The 16,119-nt window shown below is 42.9% G+C and overlaps 1 protein-coding gene and 1 long non-coding RNA gene across 2 annotated transcripts in view; one reads left to right on the top strand and one right to left on the bottom strand.

Moving 5' to 3' along the window:
• LOC110327744 overlaps positions 1–12,454 on the top strand; it is a 15,040-nt gene extending 2,586 nt beyond the window's left edge. Inside the window, exons 2-3 of the long non-coding RNA XR_002380844.2 lie at positions 11,274–11,784; positions 11,921–12,454. This is a non-coding gene — a long non-coding RNA (uncharacterized LOC110327744). The remainder of the gene's footprint in view (positions 1–11,273; positions 11,785–11,920) is intronic.
• Ptpn9 (protein tyrosine phosphatase non-receptor type 9) overlaps positions 6,012–16,119 on the bottom strand; it is a 79,737-nt gene continuing 69,629 nt past the window's right edge. The window contains exons 10-13 of the mRNA XM_021206930.2: positions 12,268–12,346; positions 11,214–11,364; positions 8,725–8,932; positions 6,012–7,832 (exon numbers count right to left, since the gene is read on the bottom strand). Coding sequence (XP_021062589.1) covers positions 7,618–7,832; positions 8,725–8,932; positions 11,214–11,364; positions 12,268–12,346 — 653 coding nt within the window. The 3' untranslated portion in view covers positions 6,012–7,617. The remainder of the gene's footprint in view (positions 7,833–8,724; positions 8,933–11,213; positions 11,365–12,267; positions 12,347–16,119) is intronic.

Here is a 16,119-nt window from a genome sequence, read left to right as displayed (position 1 = left end):
CTTGGGTTACAGGCATGTATGTAAAAAAACCATACTCTGGTTTTTTTTTTTTTTTTTTTTTTTAACGTGGGAGCTGGGAAGTTTAATTTGGGTCCTCATGCTTGAGCAACAAGAGTTCTTACCCACTGCGCTATGTCTCCACCCTCGTTATGGAGAAAGATAAGGCTGATACTTAGACTTTTCTGAACACTCTTTAGATTGAGATCTTAAGGACAACCACTGTATCTTATTTGACTTTGGGGTCTCCATATTCCGTGCAGTCAAGGGGCACCAGGGGGACCCAGTAACTGTTTCTGACTCAGTGTTTTATGGACCTCAACATTTCTTACTGGCCCACTAGTGAAGGTACAATTGAATGGATCTGGGTGAGTGTTCTCCTTGGAAAAACGACACGCCTGTGTGTGAAATACCCTGCAAGTCTGAGGCCTCAGACTATGGAGGGGCTTACCTACATGAAGGAGCCACACTACGTTTAATCTAAGTCCAAGTCCTGAAATTGTTCCATCTCCCATATGCTGCTTCTGCATACACTCAGGCTACAATCCAAGTCGAAGACTTTGGAGAAAATACTGTGCTTTCCCTCCTGAAGCACAAACCTTACCTACCTAATTCTAACAGCAGTTTGTCATCAGGTAGTTCTAGAAAAAGTATAGTCAAAGAAACAAAATTTGTCTACCAGCCACACAGAGACACCAGTGTTTAACTCACAATGCATATACTTGAAACTGTCACCCCAGAACCTTTGGTCTATTTCATGGACATGAAATATGCACACCCTCCTTCACAAAAAGGCACTCACTCCCAGGTCAGTGTCTCTGGCTCATCTTCTCTTTCCCACTGCTGGAGGTAAGCATCTGCCACCCATATCGACTTCTATGGGTGCTGGAAATCAAACTCAGGTCGTCTTCCTTTTGTGTGGCAAAAACTGGTTTGGTTTGGTTTGGTTTGGTTTGAGACAGGGTTTCACATATACCAGGCTGGCCAGGAGTCCATGATGATCTTTCCCAGGCTCCTGAGTCCCCAGTAGTAGTAATGCAAATATGAACACTGTGCTTAGCGCTTTTTAACTTTTACAAAACTCTGAAGCAGGATCTTGCTAGTTACCTTATGGACTTTGAGCCCCCTCTGCTTGTGATCTTCTTGCCTTAAGATTAAGTGAGGGCTTTTCCTCGGTGACTGCTGACAGTGCTGATCACCACCCCCAGCTCAGCACTATCCAGGAGATTGAGTTCTCCACCCTGACTTCTAAGGGTTGAAGGTTTTGAGATGAGCTTTATCAAACACCATGCTGGCCTAGAATTAGGCAAAGAAGACCTTGAACTTTTGATCCTTCTGCCTATCCTATTCAAGCTAGGAGGAGGGGAACCCTCAAAACTATTGATCAGAATCTGTTTAACCACTTCCTAGCCAGATTTTTGTTTGTTTGTTTGTTTGTTTGTTTTTCCAGACAGGGTTTCTCTGTGTAGCCCTGTCTGTCCTGGAACTCACTCTGTAGACCAGGCTGGCCTTGAACTCAGAAATCCACCTGCCTCTGCCTGCCAAGTGCTGGGATTAAAGGCGTGCACCACCACCGCCCGGCCCTAGCTAGATTATTTAAGCAAATTGTTTTATCTGTTGATTAGTAAGATTCTGTACTACATTGGACTGCTGGAAAATGTAAAATAAATATGCCTAGCATACAGTTAAGAATCCCTCACTTTTTCTTCCTTTCTCAAAGCTACCATACTCATTTCTTGCCATTTAAATGCAAAGTCCCTGGCACTGCAGACCTCCAAGAAAAAAACTCAAATCTCTAGCTAACTACCTATCCTCAATGGCAAATACTACATTATTTCTTATTGGAAAGTTGGGATATTTTTAGTGGGTTTGAAGACTGAGGATACAGTACCTGGAAATGTCTTCTTCTCACTGAGCACAAGTTGACCCCTCAGGCTTACTGCTATTCTAAGTCAGGAAAAAAAGATGTAAGAAAAGTATATTCCCCCAGTCTCTCTGGCCTTGTTTTACAGACCAGTGGTAATTGTAATAACAGGTTCCCCTGTTCAAATAAAATCTGAATGAGAAGCCCACTATGGAAGAAATAGAGGTACAGTTTGGGTTCACTTGAGCCTCTTCCCTGCAGCCCCTGTATGTGTACTTAAGTCAGGAAAGCAATGAAGAGACTCCACAAGAGGAAGCTGTTGGCCTCTGCTCTGCATCTGGATGGACCTGAAGGTTTTAAAACAAAACTCTGCAGTGGCTTAGAAAACCACTAGACTTCAGTATGGTTACAGGTACAGGGAAGTCAATCTAAAGTGGGGGGCCTTTAGTGACTGTAGTCATCAAGTCCCAGAAGCCATCTTAACTACCTTAATGAACATATTAACTACCTTAAATGGCTAGGAAGGCTCCATAGCTCCCACTCTGTACCTATCATCCCTAGTGAGATTCTACTGAAGTTAGCTAGAACCTCCAAGGCCTTAGCCTAATGCCAAGTTTAACTGAACTAGGAGGAAGGCACTATGAAGGCTGGCTGTGGGTAAAAGTAGAGGGAGACTAAACAACATCCCAGTGCTAGATTCCTATCTGTAGAGAAGACCTTCATCTCCTCTGACCAGGTAAGCACAGTGCAAACCCTGTTGAGGGCTAAGCCTGACCTCCTGGCTGGTGTACCTTCTACCCCTGCCTAACTGTGGCCAGTGCACTGATACCCAGGCCCAAGACAAATCTAAGACATAAATTGGGAGTCCCAGGAGGCTTGCTAAACTAATTCCTTAGTTCTCAGATATCTCTTGTGCCATAGAGAGACAAAAAGACTGATGGGAGGTAATTTTTTTCCTTTTCCTCCTCTACTTCCTCTTTTGTTACATGTGGGTTTTTGAGAGAGGGTCTCTGTGTAACCCTACCTGTCCTAGAACTTGCTGTGTAAACCAAACTGACCTCAAACTCATAGAGATCCACCTGCCTCTGCTTCCCTGTACTAGGATTAAAGATCTGTACTACCATACTTGGCTCTTAACCTACTTTCTATCCAACTTGGGGACCAAGTAGCAACTAACTGAGGGAATGTTAAGGAAATAGCAATAGTCTGGAGAAAAAAGGGGGCAATCTTTGAAAATAGGAAATTGGGGAGCTGAAGTGGGAGTTGATCCAGCCTAAGAAAGGGCCTGATAATTCCAAATAGAACTTTAGGGTCAGTGGACCCATACTATATGATTGCTTAAAAGTAGCCCTTTTACTGAAAGAAGCTAGGACTTGGTTGGGTTGGCTAGGTTAAAACCTCACGACCACTAATAACCTCAGTCATTCTAGAAAAGCCTCCCCTTCTAGCCAGTGCCTCCACCTGAGCCTCACAGCTCACCTCCCTCAGGGCACACGAATAATAAAGTCCAGGTCCTGCCCTTGGGGCTGCCCCAGAGACTCAGCCTTTTATGAGCAAGAACCAGTTCTCCCCGGGATCCTGATACTGAATAGTCCACCTGCTACACCCCAGCGCCCTCCATCCCCACAATCTTATTCTCACCATTGACTAGTACATTATAACAGACACTGGCAATGACAGATCTAGACCCAAGATGCTGGGGGAATCTCTTCACAGGATATCCTAGCTGCAGGAAGGAACAGAGAGGTTATCCTGTGTGTGTGTGTGTGTGTGTGTGTGTGTGTGTGTGTGTGTGTGTGTGTGTAGGCAGGATGGTCCAATCTGAAGCAGAAGTCTGCATGGTACCACAATGTTCTTGACTCACTGAACACTTTTTCCTTAGCTTTATTCAATGTCTCTTGTGGGATGACCCTCACATTTTGAACACTCTGAGCTTCTCTTCCTTAGACACCTTTAATGTCCATTACCAAGCCAAGTGTGTTGCACACTCCTTGAATCCCAGCACTTGGGAGGCAGGCAAATGGATTTGAGTTCCAGGCAAGTGTGGTCTACACAGAGAAACCCGGTTTCAAACAAACAACTTCAAAATCAAACACCACAGGTAGGCTCGTACTGGCAAAAGCTACAAACAGCCAGGTACGGTGACAAGTCCCTGCTTTAGTTCCAGTTACATAGGAAGTTCAGACAATAAATAATAAAAAATAAAAAACTTAAAGCTACCAAAATTTAAACATTTTTAAACTTTAAGATAATAGTACTATATAATGGCAGTTGGGGGGTTTTATGTTCAGGAGCTATCATTGGCTGTGCCCAGAGCTGGAGATATGAGTTAAATAACCATATGAATGACTGGGTCATCCTGTATTCACTCAACCACCAAGAAGTGGGTTGGCCCAGGAATTTGCACCTAAGAACTGGTGCGCAACTTTGAATTGAGCAATTTACAGGGCAAAGGTACAGCATGTCTGAACAAGTAACAGTTCTGAATTACCTCTTCCAGGCTTTTTAAAAATTGTTAATGCTGTTTCCACCAACCCTAAGTATTTCTGTAATCTAATTTCAAATTTCAGCATAATCTCTCTGATTCAAATTTCAGAGATTCTGTCTTAATCTGCTACCATTTTTTTTTTCCCTCAGACAGTGTCATGTAGCCCAGGCTGGGCTCCTACTACTGGTATAGCCAACACTGGCCTTGAACTCCTGATCCTCCTGCCTCTTCCTTTCCAATACTGAGATTCCAGTATATCCAGCAGTTTAGTCTTTGGGTAAGGTAAGAACATCAAGGATAATGTACTGGTAAATGAGGAACCAGATCCTCAGGTTCTCTGGTATATAGACACAGCAAGTTAACTCTCTGGTATTTCTTTTCTTTTTTTTTTTTTTAAAGATTTATTTGTTTGTTTGTTTATTATATGTAGTACACTGTAGCTGTCTCTCAGAAGAGGGAGTCAGATCGTTACAGATGGTTGTGAGCCACCATGTGGTTGCTGGGATTCGAACTCAGGACCTTCGGAAGAGCAGTCGGGTGCTCTTACCCGCTTAGCCATCTCACCAGCCCAACTCTCTGGTATTTCAAATGTTTCCTTTTATCAGTACCTACTTTCCACTAGTTGTGAGTGGATGAGTTCATATTTATAGAGTATTCTGAACAGGACCTAGAATGTGAATTTCTAGTAAATGTTTGCTATTACTGTTATTTACAACACACTAATATTTGCATATTGTAGGCCAAGCTACTCCAATGGGACAGCTTGTCACTGGCTAACAGGTAGAAGCCATGTGATGTGAAGAATATCCCTTCAGGGCCAATGCTGATTCCACTCAGAGAGAAAAACTAGCAGGACAGTATTTATGGGGTTTCTCTAGAAGCATAAACCCTTTGGAACTATGCAACCTGAGGCTAGAACATGAGATCTTCATTTGGGAGAATGTCATCAATCCTGTGGTCTCTCTAGCCTACTACAAGGAACAAGGGCTCAATGTTAGTTTACCTAAGCTGGGAGAAGCAGCCCCTGGGAGACTGAGATAGAATGACTGTGAGTACAAGGACAGCCTAGGCTACATAGTAAGGTCCTGTCACAAGCAAGCAAGCAAACAAACAAAACATACAAAAACAAAACAAAACCATGAACCATCCTAGAATTTCAAAACCAATTATACTCTAAAAGGAGAACAGCAGCAACAATAAGAAAAGCCCCGAGAGTCTCCAAAGCACCATTCCGTTTCTGATGCTGCTGAGAGTCTGCAGACTTGATAAGCAGATCAACTTGGGCTACAGTAGGGCAAATCACTGTGTTCCCCTGGACCTCACCTTTCTCATTTATACAGAATTAGGTGAAAGATGCCCAGTGTGGAGGCACATGTCTGTAATTTCAGTTCTGGAGAAATGGGAGGCAGATGTAATAGAAAGGACAGAGGATATTCATTAGAACTGTGCAGTTTCAATGAAGTGACCTAAGAGACAAAGCACTTAGCACTCAGCCTGTTACAGCCTACACAGCCTGCACAAACAGGCGCCACTCAGAACTTAGTCTCAGATACTGAAGTTTTGGATCTTCTCCACCCCATGCCTCCCCATCTGTCCAGAACCAACTCCTGGACTCCCTCCTCATCTTCCCAACCCCAGACTGTTAAATTGATGAAACTAAAAGGGTTTAATCATGTTGGTATATTTATAGGTAAATACAAAATTGTACCACTATAAGATATTGAATATGAACATTACAATTATTTACTGAATCTGACTCAGTCCATTGATGTTAAATACAAAATGAAATGATTGTAAAAAATAAGAATATACACATTCAAAGATCTTATTACAGTATAAAATTATTGAGCTCTGACCAGCTGCCAACCTCATCTTCTGGATTAGGGGTTCTGTAGGGTTCTGTGGGAACACAGTGTTGGGAACTCTTGATTCCATTCCTGGCGAATCAGACTGGGAAAAAACAGGAACAAGTTGGACGGGCAGTGGACCAGTGATTACAAGGAACGACCTCATCCAGCCAAAGAGATTATGCTTTATAAAGACATAGACCCATCCAGTTTGCGGTCTAGGATCTGGCAGGCTAGCAGGCAGGGAGAGCTGGGCATTCAGTAGACAAGGAAGAGTTGCATAAAGAAAGGTGTCTTCCAACACAAGAAAAAGAGGCCCCAGTTTGTCCTCCCAAGAAGGGAATTTCATGGTAGGTTCCTCTTGTTCACTCTGGGCTCTCCTTTATTCCTTTTAAAACTTCGTACCGATTACTTTGGACTCTGGCAGCTCTGTAAATTCATTTCTAGCCTTGGTCCCCATCGATGGGGTCATAAGACAGAGTCTGGAATCACAGTGGAGGTCTGTTCCCCAAATCAGCAAAGAAAACATAGAATTTGTTAGATGAAGGACACCCATGCTAAATTGAACCAGTGTTACCATAAGTCAGTATTTTTGGCTTCAACAAGCATAGAGTCCAGAGGGAAAGATTTCATTAAGGAAGAAGGTCTGTGGCCCAGGAAAAAGGTATGTGTTTTCTTCTATCACTCTGCTGTTTGACAACATGAGCCATGATCCCCAACCCCAGCCAGTCCAGAATAATCAGCAGGATCCAAGAAGCAAGGAATGCTGAACTGCAACATAAAGCCCCAGAGACTTCTACAAAGAGTATCTGTGTGTATATGTATTTATAGTATACGGCCATAATTATCACATAGAGTATATATTATGTACACACATACATATGGATCCATACACGTAAGTGCACATACGTACACGCACACACACAGAATGACAGAAAAGACTGGAATACACGCCCTATGTATAAACGTGCTTGGCACTCGGGACATTCTCTAGAATATGTAACTTGGTCAAGCTTTCTGGGTAGGAAGGTGAATGCTCACCAGACCTCCCTGTCAAATCATAGCAAAGGGAAAGAGGTGATGGCCAGAAGAATTGGGAGATGGGGGGGGGGGGGGGGTCCTTCCCCACTTACCTCAGGGACCCTGGCAAAAATCAATAGCCACAATTTGGTTTTGATAAGGCACAGTTCGATAGCAGGTGCTAGGAATTAAGAACACATTGCTGCTGGCCCTTTCTAGTGGCAAGTTCACCACATTTATCTAGCCAAAGGGAAAGGCTGCCTTGCGTGCACATGTGCGCTGGGAGACACAGGAAAGAGGTTGATCCATGGCTTCAGCGTAACTGATGGCAACCTTTAGGCTCAGCAGTGTCCAGGGTAGTTTAAGGAAGGCTGACCAGCAGGTGGAAACTTGTGGAACAGTTATTGACCGTCCATGGCCGACAGGCTGTGACCAGAGGGAACCATGCCTTCTCTCTCTGCGAACTCCAGAATGGCCTTGTAGCAAAAGTAGTACTGCTCAGGGGTCTGGATACTGAAGGCCCTCTGGGTCCTCATTCGTGACACCGTCTGGAACACATTAAGGGTGCCAAGCTCCTCCAGCTGTGCCAGGCAGATGTCCAGTGAGCAGAAGGTACCTGAAGAAGGAAGGAAATGATCACATGAGTGTACCTCTCCTATCTTCTTCCTTTTACCCAATCACCATGCAAGACTGGATACAGGAATTCAAAGGCACGGGGTCTAATGGCAGGAGGACTTAAGCCTAAAGAGACTTGTAAGGAGTATCAAAGGGCATGCTAAAGGCCGGACAAATGAGGGTCTCCTGTCTTTCAGGATATACACGAGACTAACAGAAGAATAAGTAGGTAGGTGACACAGAGGTAGAAGTCCTGCTTCTTCAATACCAGACAGTGCAGCTGTACTTCTACACCCAATTTCCATAGCTTATAACTCTCTAGAGGTCTAACACGAATACAATTCTCCTCATTATTCCCCCAAAGGGACCTCTGAACTAGTAAAGCCAGCAGCTCATACAGCACACATAATAAAGAACACAGAAGCCAAGCAAGATAGCACAAACTTATAATCCCATTATTTGGGAGGCTAAAATAAGAAGATTGTTAAGAATTCCAGGTCAGATTGGACTTTGTAATAAGACCTGGTCTCATAAACACACAATAACAACAAAAGGGATCAGGGGACAAGACCAGCACAGGGAGAAGACTCTAAGAGAGGGCCAGCTAATCTCTCTGGGGACCACTATCATGTTGATGACAGAGTTCACAAGGTCCAAAGAAGACCATGATGATTAGCAACCCCAAGAACTTGGTTTATAAAGCATACATTTTGGAAAGCAGCATCTCTAGCAAAAGGAATACAAAAGGACCTTAAAAAGCGATTATCATAGCAGTTTGCCACCAAGGGGACGAGTGAGAGTTTCCTTTAATCACAGATACACCCTAAGCATTTAGCTCCTCCTCCCCACCCCCACCGCCTCTGGGCGTGTCACTAGTCTAAGAGGCACAGTACCTGTCCTGCCGATGCCAGCACTGCAGTGGACCACAATGGGTGGCTCAGGGCACTGCCCTTTGGAGCGAGCTCCCAGGTTGCCTACAGCCATACTCTGCTGGTTTCTGACCACTCTCAGGAAGTCAATGAGGGAAGCAGCTGAGGAAGGGACACCATAATCTGGCCAGCTTAGGAACTGGAAGTGGGTAACCTGGCGTCTCTGCCGCTCCTTACATGAAAAAGAAGTGAGAGTTAATGTCACTCCTGTCCGCCCTCTCTACCCTTGGCTTTCCAGATTCTTAAGACTTTAGAAGATCCTGTCTTCTGATGGCAACTTTCTTCACAATTGATTTTCTACTTCAAACCCAAAGGAATGGCTATATGGTTGGGAAGAAAAATTGCTATATTATAGGATCCATATTTCTTATTATTGTTAAGTTATTATTATTGTATTATTTTATTATTAAAAACAAGACAAAAAAATGAGCCAGAAGTGGTCTTCCACAGGGAAGGACACACCAACTAGTTGTCCAGTCAGCTCTAGAACATAATACAAACAATTATATGGATACAACAGATTATATTTACAAATATATGTGTATATACATATATATATATATATATGTGTGTGTGTGTGAAAATATGTATATATTTTCATGCAATAACAATTAGTAAAAATAGAGATTACACCTTTGAAAGAGCAGGTAGGGTTCGGAGAGAAAAAAAGGAAAGGAAAGGAAAAATGTTATAATTAAATTATAATATAAAAAAAAATCGGGCTGGAGATGGCTCAGTGGTTAAGAGCACCGACTGCTCTTCCGAAGGTTCTGAGTTCAAATCCCAGCAACCACATAGTGGCTCACAACCATCCATAATGATATCTGACACCCTCTTCTGGTGCATCTGAAGACAGCTACAGTGTACTTAGATATAATAATAAATAAATCTTAAAAAAAAAAATTCCTTAAAAAAAATTTATTGCCAGGCATCATAGGGCACACCTCTAAACCACAAAATTTAGGAAACAGTGGTGGGTAGATGGATCTCTATGAGTTCGAGACCAGCCTGGTCTGCCTATATCTTAACATCCAGGTCAGCCAAGGCTACATACTGAGAGACACTGTCTCAAAATAAAACAGTACCATATTTATTTACTTACTGACTTACTGCCTTTGTGAGTGCCTAGGCATCTATGTTATGAGTGCACATGTACACAGACAGGCCAGAGAAGGACATCAGTTATCCTCTCTAACACATGCTGCCTACTCTTTTAATGCAGGGTCTTTCTCTCAACTTGGAGCTAAGTATCCTCAACTAGGTCATAACCAGAAAGCCTAGAAAGTCTCTTGCCTCTATCTCCATTAGATGACAAGCATAAATGGGACCCCCAGCTGGATGCATGCGTGCTACAATCTGAACTTTCATCCTCATGATGAGTATCAAGTACTCTAACAGCTGAACCATCATCTCTCCAGTCCCTCAATGTAGTTTTTCTGAGACAAGATCCATACTGTGTAGTCCAAGCTATTTTCCACCTTGTAATCCTGCCTCAGCCTCCTGTGCAGAAGGAAAAGAAGCATGGCTTAGCATCCAGATTCCCAATGTTGACATTTTTTATTTCTCTTTAATGCCACTCTTTAAAAAAGAGTTCTTTATTTATTTAATATATGTAAGTATACTGTAGCTGTCTTCAGACACACCAAAAGAGGCCATCAGATCCCATTATAGATGGTTGTGAGCCACCATGTGGCTGCTGGGATTTGAACTCAGGATCTACTGAAGAGCAGTCAGTGCTCTTAACCACTCAGCTATCTCTCCAACCTCTTAATGCCACTCTTTTTTTTTTTTTTTAATTTATTTAATTATTATATGTAAGTACACTGTAGCTGTCTTCAGACACTCCAGAAGAGGGAGTCAGATCTTGTTACAGATGGTTGTGAGCCACCATGTGGTTGCTGGGATTTGAACTCCGGACCTTCGGAAGAGCAGTCGGGTGCTCTTACCCACTGGGCCATCTCACCAGCCCTTAATGCCACTCTTATACTGAGGTGATAACTTTATTAGTTCTGAGTTGAGGGTTTTTTGTCTTTTGTTTTTTTTTTTTTTTTGAAAGGGGATTATGGGAGGTATCTCTATTTGGAGCTTATTATGTAGACCAGGCTGACCTTGAACTTATAGAGATCGACTTGCCTCTGTCTAAGATTAAAGGTGGGCACTACATAACTGGCTTCTCAGTTGAACATCTGTTTATTACCTCCCTAAAAATCCTGCTTATTCCCTCTAGACATTTTCTTTTTTTGTGTGTTTGTTTTATTGAGACAGGGACTCGCTCTGTAGCCCTGGATGGGCTGGATCTCAATACATACACCAGGCTGACCTTGACCTCACAGACATCCACCTCTTCTTGCTGAGTGCTGAGATTAAAGGTGTGCATCACCACCCTCAATGAGAATCTCTTAAAGGAGCCTCCCTAATTTCAAAAGAGTGAGAAAATAGAAACCTGCATTTACCTCTGTGTTGTGAATTTCTAGAGTCGTTTTCTTATAATGGCTCATGTTTTCCACTCCTAGATTAGTCACCGTGAGGAAGCCAAATCGGATCCGAGAGTCTTTTTCTAAAGGCCAGTACTGGCCACATTTCCTCCTGCCGCCTTCCTCAAAGCTGAAGACATACAGAGCAAGTTAAGCCTTCGCTCTTCAACCAGCTGTAAGCTGCTTCCCACCACAACTGCTGAGCTCCTAGGCAGCGATGTGCTCTGCACTGCTTCTGAAGAACAGCACTGACTTCATTCTAAACAGGTGCTAAAACAGCTAGCATTCTTACATGTATACAGTTAGCAGGCATGCACTGTACACTCACTGTACCTTCTGTCTCCTTCCTGAGACCTGGTTGTATTTCCTACATACAGTAGCAAAACCACACTGAGGCCTAGACCTTGGCCACTGCTCAGTTTCTTTCCCACGAAGGGCCCTTGGCTGACACAGGACGGGGAAGACAATTCTCCCAACTACAGGTGGCTGTTGACAACGCCCTGAGGAAGGGAACTGAGCAAGCATCGCTTTTCTTCCCTATCTGTAAAAAGTTATAATTAATGATGAAACTAATAAACTATGAAATTCCTTATATTTGGCAGAATTGCCAAATTTCAAAAAAAACAACCCTTTATTCAGAACTTCCTGCCTTATGTTTCAACCATCTTTTTTCTGTTCCCTTACAGGTAGAGATATTAATGAACAGAAGAACCATAAAAAAAGAAGGAAATGGAGAGCAAAGGGAACTGGTAATGCAGTGGCCAGGAAGGCACCTTTCCTCTGTAGACAAGAGGCAGCTTCAAGGTGTGGCATTTCCCAGCACGTCCTTTAGTGAATAAGGCCAGAACCCCAGGGTAGGTAGGCTACAGCGCACTAGCCCTGGGTCCCTACAGTTACGGATTAAATATCTTTCTGCAAGACTAGCACTATCTCCACCATGGCCTACCATTTTAAATATAGATGTAGCATAGCTCTCTTAATCATTCAAGCTTATAGAGTCATGGAATCTATGGTTAAAAGAAGACTAACTCACCGGGTGGTCATGACAATCACCAAAACTTTTTGCTCCCAAACCATAAGCCAGAAGTCACGATAGGTGTTCTCCAAAGGACCTGGAATGAAGGGAGAGGAGGGAGAGCAGGCCTTTAGAAGCACGTCTGTCTTTCTCAACTTGTCTTCCAAATCATATCTCTGAAGCACAGACTGAAACAGGATCTCATGCAGACTCAGACTCACTATAATCCAGCCTGTCCTTGAATTCCTCAGGTCTCCACCGCCCAGGTACTATGACTACAAGTATTCATATGAGCCTTGTCTTAGCTCTCTTTATTCAGAGAGGTCCTCAAACCAACCAAATCATCTCTGTATGGGTGAGTATTTTATAACTATAGTTCTAGAGGACCTAATGCCCTCTTCTGGACTCTCTGAGCACTGCATGCATGCAGTGTATATACAAACATGCAGGCAAAACACCTATTACATAAAATAAAAATAAAAAATTAAAGATAAATTACTGTACCAAAAATAAAAGAAATTAAATGTTCAGATTCCAAAGATGTCCAGGTGAGCCATATGTAGGAACAAGTCTAGCGCCTGAGCCACAGCCTCAGCAACATCATGTGCGGTAGCAAATGTCAAGTCTATACCCGCCTGTTTCCACCTCAGTAGCCCTCAGCCTCATAATACATTAACTACTAAACCAGGTTACTTCTGGGCCTCACTGTCTCAAATCCCTTAGTCTGGACACCTACTCTTCAGAATTCTTTCACTTACTTATGTACTTTCTCTCTCTCACCCCCTTTTCCTGTTGTGAGATGGGATCTTACTGTGTAACTCAGAGGCTTCTTGTGATTCAAATATAGACATGTGCCATCATGCCAAGTTTTCTTTCTCAACTTTCTTAACTCTTTTTTTTTTTTTTTTTTTTTTCTTTTTGGTTTTTTCGAGACAGGGTTTCTCTGTGTAGACCTGGCTGTCCTGGAACTCTGTAGACCAGGCTGGCCTCGAACTCAGAAATCCGCCTGCCTCTGCCTCCTGAGTGCTGGGATTAAAGGCATGCGCCACCACGCCTGGCTAACTTTCTTATCTCTAATAATAGGACTTCTAGTATTCTTGGTTAAAATTATTAATGTCTCTGTTGCTTTGCTAGTAAGTGCTGGGGTGTGATGTGATGGCAGGCCTGCCACAGGGCACATGCGGCCGTGAAAGGACCTGAATGCTAAGGACTTGTGTTTTAGGTTTGTTTTCTCCTCCACCTTACATGGTGGAGCCATCTTTCCAGCCCTGACTCCAGCTTTTTACAAGAGTAAATGAGGGGCTGGAGAGATTGCTCAGCGGTTAAGAGCACTGACTGCTCTTCCAGAGGTCCTGAGTTCAATTCCCAGCAACCACGTGGTGGCTCACAACCATCTGTAATAAGATCTGATGCCCTCTTCCAGTGTGTCTGAAGAGAACTACAGTGTACTCACATATATATAATAAATAAATTCATCTTTAAAAAAAAAGTTGGAATCACTTGGGGGGTGGGGAGTGACATATGCCTTTAATCCCAGCACTTGGGAGGCAGGTGGATCTCTGTGAGTTTGAGGCCAACCTAGGCTATGGAGTGAATTCTAGGAAAGCCAGGGCTACACAGAGAAACTCTGTCTGCAGGGGAAGGGAGAACTTCCTGGAATAACAACAGCACACTCACACTAAAGAAGGGAAGGGGAAAAAAGCCACTGGTGGTGACAGATGTTGACACTTGGGAGGCAGAGACACATGGATCTATAAGTTCCAGTACAGCCAGGGCTACACAGAGAAACCCTCTCTTGAAAAGAAAAAAAAAGGGGGGTGGATATCAGCTTTAACACACTAATCACCCATTTCCATCTTCTCCCAGTTATCAAGCACAATTTTTGGCCCTTAAAATTAAGTGTCTTTCCTACATCTGCCCTCTCCCCTGTTTTTAATACAATGTTTTACTGTGATGAGAAATTTATCATTTTTTAATCAAGTTACTAACACCATTCTAATGTATTTTTCTGAATATTTCTTCCCCCTTACAGTTTAATACTTAAAAAAAAAAAAAAAACACAACACAAACACACTGTATCTCTACCACTCCATTTTTCAAGACCTGTTTTATTTTTGTGCTGGTGTGTTTGGATGACGGAGTGCATGCAGATGTGTGTGGGCACCTGCAGAGGTTAGACTCCCTGGCCTAGGATTAAAGCATTAGAAGCTCTCCAGTGATTACTGGAAACTGAACTCTGGTCCTCTGGAAGAACAGCGAGTGCTGAGGCATCTCTCCAGACCTTCTATCTAGTTTTAAGTGTCCAGTCTTCCTCTAGGCTCTCTTTGACCAGGACACTCAAAGGACTTTCTCTCCCCTAAGCTCTGGATGGCAAGGCTGGCCCTAAATATTTCAACCATTTAAATTATAGCATATTACATTGGACAGTAAAGAAAATCCCCATTTCAGTAAATAGATGTGAAGGATAAATGCCATTTGCAAAACTGTCCATTATAATTTGAACCTGCATGATGAACTCTCCAACAAATGTCCTTGTGATAACTCCTCGGGATAATTCTTTGTTCTCCCCTCTCCACGTACAGAGAAGCAGGGTAATATCAAGGATTAATTTAGACCCCAAAGCCCAATGGTTCCACGATTTTTGTCAAAGTCTTTAGTAAGCACTAACATTTTGTGTGTGAACAAATGTAAGAGAGTGTGCAAGTGTATGAACAGCCACTCACCTACATACGTGGAAGCCATGGTTAAAGCCACCCGCCATGGTCTGCATTTAATGGTATTTTTGTTTTGTTTTGAGATGGGGTCTCTCACTGGAACCTGGTATCTGCCTCGTAGCTACACTGGATAGACCCACGCTGGAGGGATCCTCCTATCTCTGCCTCCCTAATGCTGGGATAACAAGTGCCTGACACTAGCATCCACAGGACAGCTCACCCCCATCCTGTTCCATGGGGCTTGACACTGTCTTCTAGCACCCATGGTCACTGCATACATGCATGCAGTGAAAACACTTATACATACAAAACAAAAGGTAAAATAAATTTTAAAAACAAAAATAAAGACAAGAAGTAGGAGTGACATCCTAGTCTGCAAAGCTAGGCTCCCTCACATCACATCAAAGACAGATAGACAGACATAGAAAGACAGAATAAAGGATCTTATTTCAGAATGAGAGAAATGGCTGAGTGGTTAAGAGCCAGAGCTGGGGGCAAGAGAGATGGCTCAGTGATTAAGAGCACTGACTGCTGTTCCAAAGGTCCTGAGTTCAAACCCCAGCAACCATGTGGTGGCTCACAACCATCCGTAATGACATCTGATGCTCTCTCCTGGAGTGTTTGAACACAGCTACAGTGTACTTACATAAAAATAATAAATAAATCTTTTAAAAAAAAAAAAAGAGCAGTAGCTGTTCTTTCAGAAGATCCAGGTTCAGTTCCTGGCACCCACATAAGAGCCCACAACCACTGTAATCCCAGAGGATCTGATGCCCTCTTCTGACTTCTGTAGGCAATGCATATATGTGGTACAGAGACTTCAACGCAGGCAAAATACCTATACTCAAAAAATAAAATAAGGAGAAACTGTAAATGATCTTATCTCAGGACAGGGAAGAGGCAGTATAGCTTAGTGGTAGAGCTCATGCTTAGCCTGCCCAAAGCTCTGGGTTCAATACCCAAAATCCAAACTGTGAGGGGAGATCCTAATTTGGGAAACATATATGTTCCATTTAGGAAGTTAAATCCCTCTATCTCTTTTGTACCTGGTTTATTAGATACTCTGACTGCTTAGCTGTCCCAATTCTAATAATAGTTTTGAGGACTTGGGGAGAAGTCTTTTTTTTTTTTTTTTTTTTTTTTTTTTTTTTTTTTT

Source organism: Mus pahari, chromosome 10, assembly GCF_900095145.1.
Source record: "Mus pahari chromosome 10, PAHARI_EIJ_v1.1, whole genome shotgun sequence".
Taxonomy (NCBI): domain Eukaryota; kingdom Metazoa; phylum Chordata; class Mammalia; order Rodentia; family Muridae; genus Mus; species Mus pahari.
This window is presented reverse-complemented; position numbering and strand designations above follow the sequence as displayed.